Source organism: Eulemur rufifrons, chromosome 8 (assembly GCF_041146395.1).
Source record: "Eulemur rufifrons isolate Redbay chromosome 8, OSU_ERuf_1, whole genome shotgun sequence".
Classification (NCBI taxonomy): domain Eukaryota; kingdom Metazoa; phylum Chordata; class Mammalia; order Primates; family Lemuridae; genus Eulemur; species Eulemur rufifrons.
Genome location: NC_090990.1, coordinates 113,718,240 through 113,735,005, shown reverse-complemented (window position 1 = coordinate 113,735,005; position 16,766 = coordinate 113,718,240). Strand labels below are relative to the sequence as shown.

The following is a 16,766-nucleotide window of genomic DNA, read 5'->3' as shown; positions in this document are numbered from 1 at the left end:
TTCCACAGTTGACTTAATAAAAAAAAAAATAAGACAAAAAACCACAGTTACTCAACATCCACCTTTGTTCTAGCTTATTCATATGGAGGAGGAGAAAGAAGCGAACCTCAGTTTTGCTGGGTGGTCTTTTTCCCTTATGTCTTTAGAATAAAAGCCCACAGTTACCCTTGACTGCTTAGCTGAAAGAGAACTAGCCAGGAGAGGGGCTCTCTAAACCTGAAACCAGGGTGGATCTCATCACTTCTAGCCAAGCTCCTCACCAATGACTCTTGGTTCATCTTTTTTGAGTTTACTGTAAAAGACATTTTTACTCTAAGGACTTCTTCTGGGCTGGTGAAACACCTTATCTCAGGAGATTCCCTGTTTGACAAACACAAAACAAAAAGCACAACTCCCTGCAAGCCATCAGTGGACTTGCTAAGCAGTGGTAATCAAAAAGAAAAAGAAAAAAGGAAAAGAAAGGAGGAGGAAGGGGAGGAGGAGGCAAGAAAAGACAAAAGTAAAAGCAGTTCTGAAACGGAGGAGCCACAGCTGCCTAATGACACCAGAGATTCAGGAAAGACTGCTGTTTTGTCTTGAGGGAAGTGGTCACTTTAAACCAAGTTTCAAAAAAAGGGCAAGGGTTAACTTTTGCTATGGCAACTAGGTTAGAAATTTATTTGTAAATTAAGAAACTTGGTGTGAAGATTACTAGGAGACTGAGAGCTGAACAGCCCTTCCTCTTAATTCTCCAACTGGGCAAAGGTTGTTCCGGGGCAGAGCAGTGTGCCAGCATCAGCTGAAGCCATAGAATAAACCCAGGGGCTCATCCTGGAGGCGCATTTTAACTAAAACAAATTAATTGAGAGGAAAAAGCCTAGAATTCTTGATTCTTCCTAGGCTGACAGTAAGAAAAACAAGGATGCTTTGCTGAAACGAAATGTTAACAAGATAAATTTTGTTATCAGGCCCTGGCCTAAGATTAGGGCTAGGATAAATTTTCAGGACTGGCTCAGAATTAATTTCGTTTTCAGATACACTTACCGTATTTGATGTAGTTTAATTCAAATCTCCATTCTGCTGCTCTTGTCAAGTTAATATATTGTCTTGGGAGTGAGAATCCACAGCTGCAAATTCGGACAGACCAAACCAAAGATGCCACCTTAAATTTCTAGAGCCACACTCCAGAAATGCTCAAACGTGACTGACACTCTACCCTGTCCAGTGTCCTCATTAACTAGAGACCAGCAATAGTAGCTAAGGCAACCCTCCCCCCCCAGCAGTCCTCAAGTCCTCATCTATCTGTTAAGCATACATCAGGTGAGCTTGGTGAAGTTACAAGCTCCTCTTCATGTCTGAGAACAGGTGGCAAGAAGCTCAGCTTCTCCCATAAGGCAGGGCTGAGCGTAAATCCTGGCTCTATTACTTGTTAATCAAGCAATTATAGACAAGTTCCTTAACTTCTCAGCACCTCAGATTTTTCTTCTGCAAAATGGTGATGATACTAATGGTGGTACCTAGCTCACAGATTGTCAGGATCAAAAGAGATAATGCATGCAAAGTGCTTAGTGCATAGAAAATGCTTGACAAGTAATAGCTGCCCACTGTGTCTTTTTGCCCTGCATCCACTACTCCCATTAGAATGAAACACCAGGGAAATGATTAGGATTCCTTCTCTAACAGTAAATGAGTGGTTCATAAATTTGGCAAATGCTCTGATCACCCCAGGAATAAGAAGCAGGATGTTCTGGGGCAAGGGGTAAGAAGGTGAGCATGCCACATGGCTCCAGGTAGCAAGCCAGATAGTTGAGCGTCAGGCGAAGCCAGCTGGGCCTTCAGGCCACAGACCCCAGCAAAGAGCCACCCAACAGTTGGCTATCAGGTTTTATTTACTCAAACACATCCACAGGTCAATTCAGCAGCAGTTTAAATCCCCCTTAAACTCAGTTCACTCCTTCTGTTCCCACCATCTCCTAGGCATCTTCTGAGAGCAAGTTCTTTGCTAAGTTCCACAATGGCATGGAACTGAGTCACTATCACATATGTGTCCAGACCAATTAGAGTCTTTTGTTGGTAAGTCAATGCAGCACCCTTCAGGCTCCATGACTTCTTCTTCTGTTTGAGAAGGAGGAACACAAGCAATAGTACAATAATACATTGTCCTCAAGTCAGGCCTCCAGAAAATTTGAATTCAGGCAGAAAGACAAGAAAAAGAATTGAAGTGGAGGAAGAACATCACAGGCGAGGTACAAGAGGAGGCATCCAGCGAAATGCTCCCCACCTCAGCAGATAGAATCAACGATGCAAAAAGCGCTTGACCCGGGCACATAGGCCAGGCTCTCAAGTGTCTGTTGATGGTCAATCTGAAGGTCAATGAGACAGAGAGTCATCTTTCATGGATAGCTACTCAGAAGTCTGCTCAATGCTTGGGTCCAAGGAATCAGAGGGATGGCAGATCACACAGGCTTTAAGGATCAAAAGGTAGGTTTCCTTGAACTTCTTAATTTTATAAGCATAGACGATAGGGTTCATCATGGAGTTAGCATGGGACAGCAGGATGCCCAAGTACAACACAACTTGTGGTACCTCACCACCAAAGTAGATAACACAGTTCATGATGGATAACGGCAGCCAGGACACAGCAAACAAGAAGAGAACCAGAGACAGGGACTTAGCCGTCTTGAACTCCCGTCCATAAAATGCACTTGTCTCTTTAGAGCTAGAAAAGTTCTGACTGAGTTTGTTCCGGATGATATAGAAGATGTCAAGGTAGATGACGCACATGACAACTAGGGGAATTAAAATCCCGGTGAAGAAGCTGAGGTAGACCATGTAGTCCATTCTTATGACTGAACGGAACTGGCAGGAGAAGAAGGTGGCATTTCTGTGGTACCCTGGGGCCATTTTCATGTTCCAGCCAAACATGGGTGTCAATCCCAACAGGAATGACACCAGCCAGCAAAAGCCCAGGGCCAGCCATATTCTTCTCTGAGTGGTGACCCTCTTGTATCTGTTTGGATGAGAAAAGCCAGTGAGTTCACAGCAGGAATTGCTAAAGGGTGGAGGGAGATGGCACTGGCAAAGGAGAGAGAGGGTGACATAAGTTCACGCCCTCTCAATTCCCCCGTCTGCTGCTAAGAGAGGAGAGCACTGATCCTCTATGGCGATTTCAGCTAAACTCTACTGGCTCTGGAGACAGGATGAGCAGACAATGCTTAGAGAAAAATCCAGCAAACTTCTCTGGGGAATCTTCTAGAGAAGAACAACCTAGAATGGATGGGGAATATGTTGCCAAGAGTCATTTCCATTTCCAGCCCAAGAATTCTTCAATTCCTGGGAGGTAAGATTTATCTAAGTCTCCTGGGATCAGCTGCCTGGTGAGAAATGGTCTTCTCAAAGCATGCTTGCCTGCCACGCTCTGCACTGTTCTGCTTGGCTATTGTGCAGGTGCTCATAAATTATACTACGTCTCTCCCACACTCCCTCTACCTGTGCCCGCACCCCACGTCTCTATTTGTGGGGGCATCCATACTTGGTGTTTGAGTTCGGTGAGTCAGTGGAGTGGTGAAGGTTGTGTTGAAGTGCTCTAGAGACCTTAAAAGACTCATCCAGTAAGAGTCACCGTTTCTCCTTAAACCATCCTTCCCAACAGCAGCCTACACAGACTGCAAGAAGGAAACTAAGACTGTTGAATACTGACTATACACTCCGTAGATTTTATCTCAGTTAAATCTCACAACAAACTGGGGATATTTTTATGATAATCTCCATTTTATTGATGGAAATTGTGAAAATAATAGGAATTATAGCTACGATTTATTGAGCATAAACTGTAAACCGGGCATTTTTCTAAGAGCTTTAAATATGTTAACTCATTTAATCATATGAGGAAAGTACAATTATTTATCCCCATTTTATAGGTAAAAAATTGAAACACAGACAAGTACCTTATACAAGCTACAAGTGGTGGGGCTAAAATTGCAGCAAGGTAAGTCTGAGTCGAGAGTATCTTAACCACTGTGACACAGAGGAGGAAACTGAAGGAGGGAAATCATAAATAGATTTGCCCTCAAGATCTGGTATTTGAACCCAGACTTGTTTATATCTAGAACTTGTTTGTAGCCCCCTCACTATGCTCTTTTCTCAAGAGAAGAGAGGGGAAACATGAGACCAGTGCAATTTAGGACACCTGGGGAATTAAACGTCTCTATTTGGCAGTCTGTTCTCTTCACATGGTCCCACATAAGCTTGGTACTACTGTGGGCAATGAAAAATGTTTTGGGGTAAAAAAGGTCTCACACTGGAGGAGGAGGAGCAGGAGGAAGAGGAGAAGAAATATATATATTCTAAGAATTCTTTTCTCAACCTCGAGGTGGGCACAGAATAGAAAGCAAAAAGATTAAACAATAACCTACATTTGCAAAGCAAAAGAACCATCAGTTGATCTCCCCTCAGACAGATAAGAATCTGTCTGCTTCTCCTAAAATAAGAAATCTTATCTGGTAGGGTTCTAACATTACTAAAACTCAAGAGCATTTTTACTAATTGGAGATGCGTCAAAGACTTCATCATCTTTAGCTACCTGGGGGATTGAGCATCCGACCCTACTCAGTGGAGAAGGGACTGGAGCGTTCCCCATCCTAGTTCCTGAGTCTCAGCTCACCATCGCTCAACCCCTCACAGACCATATCGTAAAAAGATACTTGTTGCCCTATTTCAACCTCAAGGACCAACATGGGCTCGTTTTCACTCCAAAGGGCTGGGATCTGAACTTTGTAGCCCCACTTCGCAGGCGCCTCTACAACTGCCGCACCCCACCCCGCAGGCTACCTGACGGTAAGCTTGACCCGCAGGTACCGGTCCACAGCAATGGCCAGCAAGGACATGATGGAGGCGTGGGTAAAGATCAGCAGCAGGCAGGTCATGAAAAGGCAGCTGTAGAAGTGGACCGTGATGCCCAGGCTGATGACAACGGCCAGAGGCATGACCAGCACCCCAACAGCAATGTCAGCCAGCGCGAGGGAGACAATGAAATAGAAGGTGGTGGTCTGCAGGCTGGGGTTCAGCTTGACCACCCAGATGACCAGCACATTGCCCACTATGGCACAGAGCCCGATGAAAATCTCCACGGTGATGTAGGTATAGTCGGCCAGTGACGGGACAGTGCTGTTGATGGGCATCTTGCCTTCTCAGAGGTACCTCCAAGGTGACAGGTGAGCCAGCAGGATCTGTACGGGCCAGTGGGCCTAGCTCTTGCCAGACATCTTCCCAGAGGTCCATGTGCAACAACAGTCTAAAATTCACAACTCACTCATTCCTTCTTTTCTCTGGTGGGGTGATCTCTTGGAGACCCCTCTCCTTAGAAAGGGCCCATCACAGGGCAATCGCTTTCAGCCCCTCTGCCGGCCACACGTTCCTGGGCTCCTAGAGGCCTGGAGGATAGTTCTATGTCGGCTGAATCTGAAAGTACTGCTGCTCTTAGTTCCCCAGACAGACACCCTCAAGGCCTCTGCCCTCCCCTGCCCCCAGAGGGCTTTTTGTGTTCCATCGAGATAAGCAACCCTTTTTAGTGTTGTTTCAGGAAGTGAGATGGGCCAAGAGGAAGTACAGAGCCCAGAACTCTCAGTAAAAAGTTGGAAAGAGCAGAAGAGGGGGTATGAGTGGCAAGGATAAGGGTCAAAATGAAATTAGGTATCAGAATTCATTCATTCAGGACCAATGAGGGTATAGGATTGGGTGGGAGAGAAGCTGGGAGTGCCAAGCCTGCAATATTCCTGCTTTCTGCTGGGCAAGTGGAAAGGTCCTGTGATAAGGAGGTGGATGGGAGAAGCAGAAGAACAAGAAATAGACTTGGTGGCAGTTTCCTAACCCTAGCCAGAGCTTATTCCTTCTAAATGCACAACAGCAAGCACTGAGCATTCAGCTGCATGAGTCAACTCTTAGCTGAGCACAGCTGGTACCCAGCCTTTGCAGCAAAAATCCTTTGTCAAAGGGACAAGCAAAGATTCTCTGCTCAAAAGAGCAAAAACTCAGCACCTCCTATAAGCATCACATCTGCTGAGCCTCAGTCTCTCTTCTCAGCCCCCACCCCCAGCAAAGTCTCTCATGCTCTCACACTAGCACCAGCCTGTGTCAAAGCTATTTGAGGAACAACAGGACAGCAGGGTAACCAGACACACAGAAAGGAGGGAAAAGGCAACGTGTGCACATAATCACACGGCATATCCTGCCAGCCCACTCCCGAGCCTCAGCCCCACCCTGCAGGAACGGGCATCTGTCTGGGAATTAAACCCCTTTCCCTGAAGGTGCTCACCTGGTCACCAACTTCTGGGAACCAGACACTTGAATGCAATTGTTATTTAGGGAGGCCACCTGGTTCAGGTGCTTCTCAGAGCTGCCCAAAGGAGTTATATTAACCAGGCATGTTAGAGAGACAGCAAGAAGGAACATTTGGACGTAAGCCCACATAGCAAATTGAAAGCACCTATATATGCACAGGCAAAATCAAAATTCAGCAATAACAACAGTATTGTTGTTGTGTTAACTAACAAACACTTGTCAGTGGAGCATCAGAGAGATGCCCTGGCACAGGGCCTGTCCCTCTCCCTAGTTGTTCTGCCTCTACACCCTTCGATTCGCTGCTGTATCCCAAGTTGGTCCAAGTCTGAACTATGGACCATGCTCGTCCCTGCCAGACATGTGATCTCTCCCTGAGCAAACTCCCCAGCCCAGACATTAAGGGGCAGTCCTTTCCAACTGCATTTCCATCATTCTAGCATTTTCCACTGTTAGCTCTGCGCACAATCCTGCAATGCCGGCATCCTCCAATGTGGCCTCTCATAAATGTTTCTACTGCAACTGCTTTCGTTATCTCTGCTTGGGAGGGGAAGTTACCAGGAGCAATTTCTAGAAGGCTGCATGCTACCGGGAGAAGCCTTTCTCATAATAAAGCAATCTTTGATTCTAGGTAAATCACTGTAAAAAATTCCCCCTCCCCGCTCTCCAGTACATAGGTGAGTTCTGTGGGAATCAGCCCATCTCAGCTGGGGTAGATAAACCAAGGAAAGGGGTTTGTGTCCAAACACAGCATGCTGTAGACAAGAGAACACATGAGAGAACAACCCACTGGAGAGAAGAGAAGCAGGGGACACAGGTGGGGCCAACCAAGCTACCTCTGCCCACCTGAGAATTCTAATTCCAGAGTTCTCTGCACATATCGTGGGGGCTTCTTTTCTGTGCACAAGAGAAGCCCTTCCTTCAGGTTTTCCGAATGGACGGTCTATCACTTCTCAGGGAGGGCGATTTGAAAGGGGAGGGAAAAGACCTTCATAGTCACTTAATATTTTGGCCTAGGACTGGGCCCTGAGTGTCACTTTCACTCTAGATTGAAAATCAAAAGGCAAACTGGGAAAGAGGACAGATGGGCTGGGCAGAAGGTCACCTCATCTGCCTGTTCCCCCTCCTGCGCCCACAGTCCACAGCCACTCTTGGATAACTTGCTTCATCCCATCATCTCTCGAGTAGGAGATTCTGCAGCCTCCTAACGCCTGCCCTGAGGCAACCAGAGTGATCATGCTGAAACTCAATCCCCAGGAGGACCCCTTCCTCTTCCTAAAAGCCATGTACTCTCATGTGGCCTCAGGATCAAGTCCAGACTCCTCGGAGTGGCTGACACCCTCCGTGATGGTTCCCCCAGCCTCTGCATCCCGCCGCCTGGGTGCTCTGCAGAAACCATAGGCTCTGTCGTGCCAAGCAGCGCATGGCTCAGCCACTCTCTTTCACTTCCTCTCCCCTGTGCACTCACTCTCTGCCTGGCAAACAGGGCCCTTCTCCCTCAAGTCAATTTAGAAAACACTTCTCCTTCAAAACTGTGCTCAAACAGGACCTTGAAGAAAACTTCCCACACTCCACCTCCACTCTGGGACTCCACCTCCCCTCTGGAACCCCAGCGTGCTATATTTCCATGACCCCTGCCCTGTTACCATGTAAGTTCCTGGAGGGCAGGGACCACCATTGCTGCGTTTCCAGCCCCTATCACCATGTCTGGCAGGCCATGGGTGCTCAGTGAATTTCTGATAAATGAATGACCAGGAAAGCACCTCCGTGAAGCAGGTGGCGTAAACTGAGACTGGGTGCATAATAATAACAATAAGTCAGCTAAGACTGCTTAGCACTCAGCGTGTTATATTCACGGTCTCATTCAGTGCTCACTGATGCGCTCTGACAAAATAGATACTATCATTAATGCTGAGCAATCTGAAGCTCAGAATAACTTGCCCAAAGTCCCTGCAGGTTCAGAACCTGCAGAGCCCCGGTTCTGAACGACAGCCTGCAGTGGGCGAATGAGCAAAGGAACAACCATACAAAACTCTCACAAGTACAAGGAGTCCCTGGGTTTGACGTTGCCATATTATCAATATCAGTAGGAGATTAATATTCTCAGGTCTGGAAAAGAAAGTGGCCACCAAGACTAGGGGGACAAAGCACAAGTATAACACGGATTCCGCGACTGCTCTGAGTCAGGAGGAGATGGCAGAACCGGCACGACTGCACGAGCAGCCCACTGGTCCGGCTGGGGCGCTAAGGGGAGCTCTGGGCCAGAAAGAGAACTATTTATTGGACCAGAGTGCCAAAAAAATTTTGTAAACAATGAAATAAATTATAAGTGAACTGTGGTTCAAGAGATTTTCCCATCTAAAAGAAGGGCCATGGCTGTTTTCAGTCCCACTAAACGAACCTGAACTTCATCGGGGAGGCAAGGCTAGGGGAGCAACCATTGGCCTGAATCACAGGAAAAGTGACTGGAGTCCTGGGGAAAGGCCTCTCCTGTCCTGCCCCCTGGCCTAGTGCCTACTGGGGCCTGTTGCAACCGGGCACGGTTCAACCACAAGGCTGCAATGTCCTGACAGCCTGACAGGAGAGAGGGTTCGTCTGATCCTCTGCCGTTTCTCAGAAAATCCTAGAAAACTCTAGCTGCCAGCCCACAATCACAGCAAGATGCAGTGTTAGCAGGAGCCCAAGGAAAGGACTCTGGAGCTCTAGAGCTGGTCCAGGCAGCGGCTGAGACAGGATGTCGGGCAGGCAGAAGGTGGCGGCTTCTGCCCAGGGCTCTCGCTGACTCCGCTGCTGCCTGCAGAGTTGCACAAAATCGGTTTGCTCACTTCCTCTTGGCCCCATCACCACTTCCCCAAAGCCTTATATTTTCCCAGAGCTTTTTGTTTGCTAGTTAACAGCAGAGGCTTAGAAAGAACAAGTGCTCAGAGTCACCTCTGAAGGTGGCTCTCTCTTACATCCCCTCACTACCACCCCGCTTATCTGCTTCTCAGTCAAGCCAGAGGGAAGAGGTGAGGCTTGCCCTGGGGCCTCATCTGGAGCCCTGTCTCCAGGGCCTTCTCACTAGGGCCCAGCCACTGAAGCCGCCCCGGCGGTGGTGCCCAGGCGCACGAGGAGTGATGACTCTATCCTCGAGCCTGAGCATGTGGAGATTCACTTGGTGCCAGTGTGATGGGGAGGGGGGGTGGGGCCTGGAGATGAGGTCAAGGTTCCTGCATTCTGAGTAACAGGAAATCCTGCCCAGCGAAGAGGAACTGTGCTGGGTGCCCAGACTCCCTCCCACACCAGTGTGTCAGAAGGTCTCCCGGCCCTAGTGAAGACTCTAGAAGGGTTCAGCCCACTCTCAAGTTCCAGGTTCAAGACATTCGGAAAAAGTGAGGAAGTCGTTCAGCTGCCTGAGTCTTGGCGGGGTAGCATCAGCTTCAGGTGTCAAAAACGCATATTCCTGCCTCCCTGCCGAGAGACTGTGCTCAGCGGTGGCCACCTGATGGCAGCACGTATCTGCTGCTGCGTTGGGTCCCAGGCTGCTGCCCAGAGAGCAACTGGTAAGTCGGGAGGACTCAGGACAGCCCCCTGAAACCCTGCCTAACCAGCAGCCTCAGACAGTGCGGAAAATGAAAGTGAGAATTAAGGGAGGGCCAGAGGGACAAGAATAGACAGTCAACTGCCCAAATTCAGCCCAGTCCCACGGAGGGTATTCCTGGGCAGCACTAAATTCAATCCTCTTGACTCAAGCAGGCTGAGAAGCAGCTTCGCCTTTCAGACCTGTGAGTGTTCCAATAAAAACAATACGTGTGTTTTGCTTTACAATGTGCGAAGCTCCACACACACTCCACTTTATTAACACAACAGCCCCACAAGGCAGGTATCATTAAGGTCAGCTCACAGAGGAGGGAACTGAGGCTAAGAGATTTTTAGCTACCTGCCATCCAAATGTCATGGGTCCTTCCCTTGGCACCTGCCACCCCCTTTGCTGGAAAGCTTCCTGTCATTCAGAGTCCAGGATTTCTCCAAATGCCCTCGTGTCTCTTCACAACCTGGCCTCTCTTCATCACAGCCCTTGGCTTCTAATCACCAGGCCAGGTGACCCCCACCACCAGGTGTTTCCCATAGTGGTCCGGCCTCACCCCCTGATCCCACCCAGGTCAACTGCGGGTCCTGATGTTGATCCTCATGCCTTTATCTAAATACCAGAAGGTGTAGGAATCAACTCTGGAGACAGCAACTGCCGATCCTAAATGCTTACAGCAGGGCCATGTCCTGGCCCCCTTCTGTTTAACCTTCTGCCTAAGAAATGTGACAAAACTGCTTCATGAATTGGATGCAAACTCTCCTGCCACATTGGGAGATAAATAACCTCACCTATTCTGATGACATGTGTCCTCCCCTCCTACTTCACAAATCCTTTCATAATTACTACCTTAAGAGCTGTCATTGATGGAATGCCAATTAACACGTGCCAGGCACTTTGTCAGGTGTTTTACATGCATGGCTTATAATCCTATACCAACCCTGAAAGTGAGTATTATCAGATCCATTTCACAGACAAGGAAACTAAGGCTTGGTGAGAACCGAGGGTCTTTACTCTGAGCAGCAGTCAGTACATGGCAGGGTTGGAGCCTGAACCCAAGTCTATTTGGCTTCAAAGCCCCGGCTCTTTCAAAGAATCACACAAATACAATCCCCTATCAATTATGCCAAAACCCAAATTGCCATTTGGGGCAGAAATTCTTCAGTATCCTAAAGGGTAAAACTTGTTAATAGGTTGGGCCAGCTATGGGGGACAGCGCATTTTGTGTCACTTATCTGCTCTCCAGCTCCTGTCAGAGCCCAGCCAAGAAGATTTTTATTCTGGGATGGTGGACAGCAGCCAGCCAGCCCCTCCTCCTCTCTCTCTACACACTCCTCCTGCACCTAGCCGTAATCAGACAACGATGCTTTAGTTCCCTGCTGAAGTGCCTTCCCGGATAACCTTATTCCCTCTGCTTTTTATTAAAGGTTAATACAGAAAACCGTTACATGAAGTATGTCTCAGCATTTCATCATGATTGAAGATACAATCTGTTGCTATGTCTCTTACATAAAGTTTCATAAGATAAATTTCTCTGAGGAGTTTATAGCGCTAGAAAAGGGGTTGCTTTTTTTTTTAATAAACTAAACTGCTTTGCTCATCTGGTTCGTGGGAGAGCTTGGAATAATTCACTTTTGTCTGAGCAGCCAGGAGTCTCAGAGCTGGTGTTCGGTCTCAGTAATCACACTTTGCTTAGGATTTCTAGGATGTCCAGTGCCCCATATCATCCCTTGGCTCCTAGTGTTTTAGCAATTCTGTCATTCCCTGTTCTTTGATTATGAGTAGCTTCGCGTCGTTTTTGGACGGATACAAGATATCAATAACTACATAGAACTAACATTAGAAGGAGCATCGGGGTTTATTTCAAAGGCGTGACTGCAGGTTGAGTATTCCAGTCTGTCACTCAGGGATGCATGTCAGCTCCCCCATGATTTAGGGATAGGGATTTTTTTCTCCTCCCACAAGTGGTCCACAATCACGTTTTAGGTTATCAGTTTGGGCAAAAGAGAAAAAAAAAAAAAAGATGAGACTGAAAATGCCCTCTCATTTTAAGTGAGTCTTTTGGGGAAAGCTTTCAATACAATACTTGGGCATCCATAGCAAGCAATATCTAGTAAAGGCTCCCTTAAGAATGACGCGTATAAAGCATAATGATTTGATTCCCACAGGTAGGATTTATTTTTATTTTTATACATCCCACTCACTTCCACAAGGGATTAAAGTAACTGCCAGGCTGAGTTACTAGCTTCCTCCTCTGTACGCCTACATCAGCTTACATATTCCTCTATTCGAACACTTATTACACCATTTTGTAGTTATTTATTTACATGACTGGTTCTCCCACTAGCTAGTGAACTCTTAAGTGAAGAAATTTTGCCTAATTCATCTTGGAATCTTCCTCCCACTCCCCTTCTCCCAAGAGCACCAAGAGCCTAAAATATACCTGACACATAGGAGACTTGCAATAAATTCCAGTTGAATGTATGATGTATTATTCTCAGGTCTGCCTTGTTCTTACCTGTCAGAATGTTGACCGTGCCTCTCTACGCCCACTGAGGAATCAGGAGGGGTATCAGAACACCTCTTCCTCCACAAAAATAGGCATTTTAAAGGGACTCTCAGAGAGAATATCTAATGTTTACATTACAGTTTGTGATTTCAGCATTTTTACCTACAGTAGCTCATTTCATTCTCTCATCTCTGTGATCTATATCAAATGGTGCCTCTTACACATGTGTGCACACACACACACACACACACACACTCTGTCTCCATCATCTCGCTTTGTTTATTTCCTATGTCACAACTTTCACCATCAGAACTTGTTTGTTCATTTGCTTGTCTTTGTCCTGTTCACGTTCTGTCTGCAGGAACTGGAAACACCTCCAGCCCCCATTACAGGTCAGTCTGACACGTTGCTCCTGACCACTGGCCACTGATCTTGCCCCACATCACTGTGTTCAAGATGAGGTTGTAAGGACGCGCGGATTTGAAATGGGATGGAACCTCTGAGGAAACTGATGTCGGAGTGGCTAGGTCAAGGTCAAAACTGGAACAAGCAGTCAGGTTTCTTCACTAGCAAACCCCTTCACTGGCTCCCTTGTCAGTCTGGTCCCAATTTTCTTCTCTTTTCTTTTCTTTTTTGCTTTTATCACAAACATCTAAAATCCAAGATCAATTTTCTGAACCCGCAGCCAAACAGCCTAGGGCCCTCCAACCAAGCACTCAGTTGACCCTTCCTTCTTCATCACTGCACTTGCCCTTGGCCAGTCTGCCTGTCAATCCATGCTAATAGGTGTGGTAGTGGGTGCTAGTCAGTTACAGTACCCCACATCTGCAGTGCCTTTCCAAACCCACAGCACCCACGCTCTGCCTAATGGAAGCTCAGATGCAGTGAGACCTTTGCAGCCACCTGTGCGCCCTGCACAGCACATACCCTGGTGCCTTTTCATCTGGGCATCAGGCCTGCCCCACCCTGACCTGCTCCAGAGGAGAAGTCAGCGTCCGGCTCCAGCCATGCGTTTCAGAACATGCTGTGTTTTTCTTGTTTTGAACTCTGTTTCTGAATGGATGACCTTGGCCAAATTGCTTAATCTCTCTCTGTCTTCATTTCCCCTTTGATAAGTGTAAAAGATACTTCTCTGAGGCATGAGTGAAGTAACACAGGCACAGCAGCTGGTACAGAATCTGGTCCCCTGCACCCGTGCCTTAGACAGCTACCAGGAATGGGAGCGCCACTAGGGTGGTCCAGGTTTCAGCATCAGGGCCACTCCAGTGCCTAGCCTGTACTCCACTTACCAGGGGCTCGGTAGATGTTGAGTTAAAGCAAAATCATTCCACAGCTACCACTCTTCCCCAAACTGTGAGATATAGGCTTATTGGGAACCCATAGGATGTATTCCCTAGATCCTGTGTTTCTTCAAGGCTGATTGTCTCAGCCTCTCACTGGGGGGCTCTACCTCTGTTCCAAATCCCCCAACAGTACTCCTGGCTTCAGAAATGGGAAACGTCCAAAGGAGATTGCACAGAAAGGAAATTGTCTTCCTCTCCCTTCTCCATACTTACAGGAAGCAAGTAGTTTGTAAGCATAAGCAGGTCTGCTGGGTGTGCTCCCCCAAACCACATCCTTGACTCCTTCATGAGCCTGGGGGCCGGAAAGCCCCACGTCTGACAGTGCACAGCTTCCAGGCATGTAGCTGTCAGGTCACCAGCCCCCAAGAGCCACTTCGGGCCCCATCAGTTGCTGCAGTTGAGCCCTCAAGGGCCAGGTCTCAAGAGCCAGATTATTCAGAGCAATAATCATAGTTTCTGTTTCTTGAATGTCATTCATTCTAGAGGACCCGGCAGATCAATCGGCACTATTCACTACTATAAAGAGGCCACCTCCCGAGCAGGGCGTGAGGGTTGCTGAATAACAGCGACAAAGGGGATATTACAGCCAACTGCAGCCAAAACAGCTGCAAGTCAAACATGGGGGCACATGAGTCCAATAATTTAATTTGCATTACATTTATTTGTATTTGCTCTGAACCCTAAATACCAAACATCCTCTAATCTTTCATTAACCCTGGAATCTTTCCTGCCTTCAAAGGGCTAAAGAAATAGAATTCATTCTAGGTCTAGAGGGTGGGGATAGGCTCTCCAATCACTCCCAGGCCTCCAAAATAATATATCATTCTGTCCTTGCCCCTACAAGATGAGTCAACTGGCCTGCTCTGGTCATTCCCAGAGGAAAGCTAGACACTGCTTCAGTGACCATGACTTTAGCGCGGGCAACAGAACTCTGGGTCACTGCAGATGGTCCAGCCTGTGCTCCCTCCCTGCCCCCACCCCCACCCCCGCCCAGTGCCCATGACTAGGGCTTTTTGTGTTATCCTGGAGTTGGCATCCTCTCCATTTCCTGCCAATAATGCTCGCTGTTGTTTCTGAGCAAATGGAACAAATGACCAACGTGAACTCCATGCAATCTGCAAACTGGAAACATCTGCAGGGAGTGGGGGCAGCCCCTGGCTGGGGTGGAGTTGCAGGGGAGCCAGTGGGAGGGGCCGTGGGAGGAAGGTCCTTGAATATTAGGGAGGAGGGCAAAGGTGAAGCCTCAACAGAAAACCTCAGACAGGCAGACAGGCTCTGGTGTAAGATCCTAAGACTACAGGCCTCCCAACCTCTCCCTTCCTTTTACTTGCTAAAGAGGAACTCTTAGCTGTGTCTTGACCAAATGAAGGCAGGACACGTATACCCTTTTATAAATACCATTTTAGATGTTAAACTTTTGTGTGGCTAAGCTGAAATGGAAAACAATAGGTCCAACCCGCCATTTCACAGATGATGACAAAGGCCCAAAGAAGGAATAGATGTCGTAAGCTAGAAGTAAAGTCCGAACTAGTACCCAGTGTCACCACTGCCCCACCATAAGTGTGAGTGTGCATACAGCTTGGGTGCACACATACATCATACCACACTGCCTCCCTTAAAGTCATGCTGAAAGTTCTGCCTCCCTTAAAGTCAGGAGCCATGCCCGGGCCTTCCCTATGCAGTAATAAATACAATTATAGTAACACTCTGGAGCTGTCTCTGGACCTGGCCCACACTGGCACATCCTCAAATCTTTCATACACCCTGGATGCTGTTACAGGCTCACTGATCCTTAGCATAGCCCTATGATAGAGCTTGTCATTTTCATCACATCTTTTTGCAGGTAAGGAAATTGACATTTAGCAAGAGTAAGCAACTTGCCCAAGGTTGCACTGCCAGCAAAGGGTAGAGCCAGCCTTGACCTTAGGCAGTCACACACCCAGCCACTGTGTTTCACTGCCTGCAGCAGCCCACTGAACCCAACTGCAACCTTGAGAGGTGGGTTGTGCTCATTTCTATAGATGAGTAGCAGACGCTGAGAGTTTTTAGAATCCTGAAATCAACAGAAAGACAGCCCTAAGGTCAGCTCTTCCCCTACAGAGGGAATCTTTAGAGTGAGACCTCGTTCTTGACCCAGACTCTAACCTGGAAGGGATTTCCTGAGCATCACACTGGCGGGGTCAGGGGGAGATGGACTGGCTCTTCCTGCCTGATTTCACAGGGGCCGCTGAGCCAGGTCTCCCACCTGCTAAGAACTGACCCTGGGTCCTCCTGTGCCTTGGGAGAAGTGCCAGTTTCCTAAACTGTCGCCTGCCAGTCTTCAGCCCTGCTTGTTTGATGAGGGAATCACTCCCTGAGAGGCGACTTCATACGCTGGCTTCGGAGACTGGGAGAGGACAAGGCCTTCGTATTCCCTAACGGGAGCTGGGGACCCCACCAGTCTCCTCCCAGCAGATGACAAGGAAGTAGGTCCCTGCCAGCAGCTAACTGTCCCTTGCGCCAGAGGCGATGGGCATGGAGCCTCCCAGGCAGCGACTGGGCTCCCGGGCCCTGAGAACTGGAGGAAGCCAGAGGCGGCAGAGGAGGAGCCGAGGGAGCCTTTGCGCACGGGAGCGGCCCCGCCATCCCCGCCTCTCCGTACGGAGGAATCGCATTGGCTCGGACTCATCTCCCCAACTCTACCGCGGCAGAAGCGGTGGGACTGTCGATGTGAGTCATCCACGACACAATTTGAGGATGCTGGTGGTGCACCAACCGGACACGCTCCTCCGGAACTCCCCGCGCCGAGGGACGCCGGAGGGAGGGGTGTTCCCGCAGACCGCAGAGGTCAGCACAGCCCCTGCCCAGAAAGGGGGAGCTCCAGGTCAGGGTTCGGTCAGCGACGCCACGGAGGCGTTCCCACCATTTATATGGCCCCAGAGCGTCCTGGAGCTGCAGGTTGGACCACATGATTCCTGCTGTATGACTGATCTGAGGCCAGTACCTGGGCCTCAAGCTGGGCGTCCTCAGCACAGTCCCGTCATGACATCAA

General features: G+C 48.4%; 2 protein-coding genes across 3 annotated transcripts in view; both read right to left on the bottom strand.

Moving 5' to 3' along the window:
- TMIGD3 (transmembrane and immunoglobulin domain containing 3) overlaps window positions 1–16,766 on the bottom strand; it is a 68,505-nt gene that overhangs the window by 14,729 nt on the left and 37,010 nt on the right. Inside the window, 1 exon segment of the mRNA XM_069478978.1 lies at window positions 6,607–6,617. Coding sequence (XP_069335079.1) covers window positions 6,607–6,617 — 11 coding nt within the window.
- Window positions 1,851–5,378, bottom strand: ADORA3 (adenosine A3 receptor). 2 transcript variants are annotated; one of them, XM_069478977.1, is made up of 2 exons: window positions 4,810–5,378; window positions 1,851–3,054 (listed from the first exon to the last, which is right to left on the bottom strand). In XM_069478977.1, the coding sequence occupies exons 1-2, from the start codon at window positions 5,157–5,159 to the stop codon at window positions 2,910–2,912; spliced, it is 495 nt and encodes a 164-aa protein (XP_069335078.1). In that variant the 5' UTR covers window positions 5,160–5,378; the 3' UTR covers window positions 1,851–2,909. The 2 variants fall into 2 exon arrangements, with proteins under 2 accessions (XP_069335078.1, XP_069335077.1); XM_069478976.1 differs by having other exon boundaries at window positions 1,851–2,989.

What these genes read in the sequence shown, in the direction of transcription:
- ADORA3 (XM_069478976.1), bottom strand. Translation starts at nt 5,159, where the DNA reads ATGCCCATCAACAGCACTGTCCCGTCACTGGCCGACTATACCTACATC. An exon ending in CGGGTCAAGCTTACCGTCAG is followed by an intron (nt 2,990 to 4,809) that starts GTAGCCTGCGGG and finishes TCATCCAAACAG; the next exon opens with ATACAAGAGGGTCACCACTC.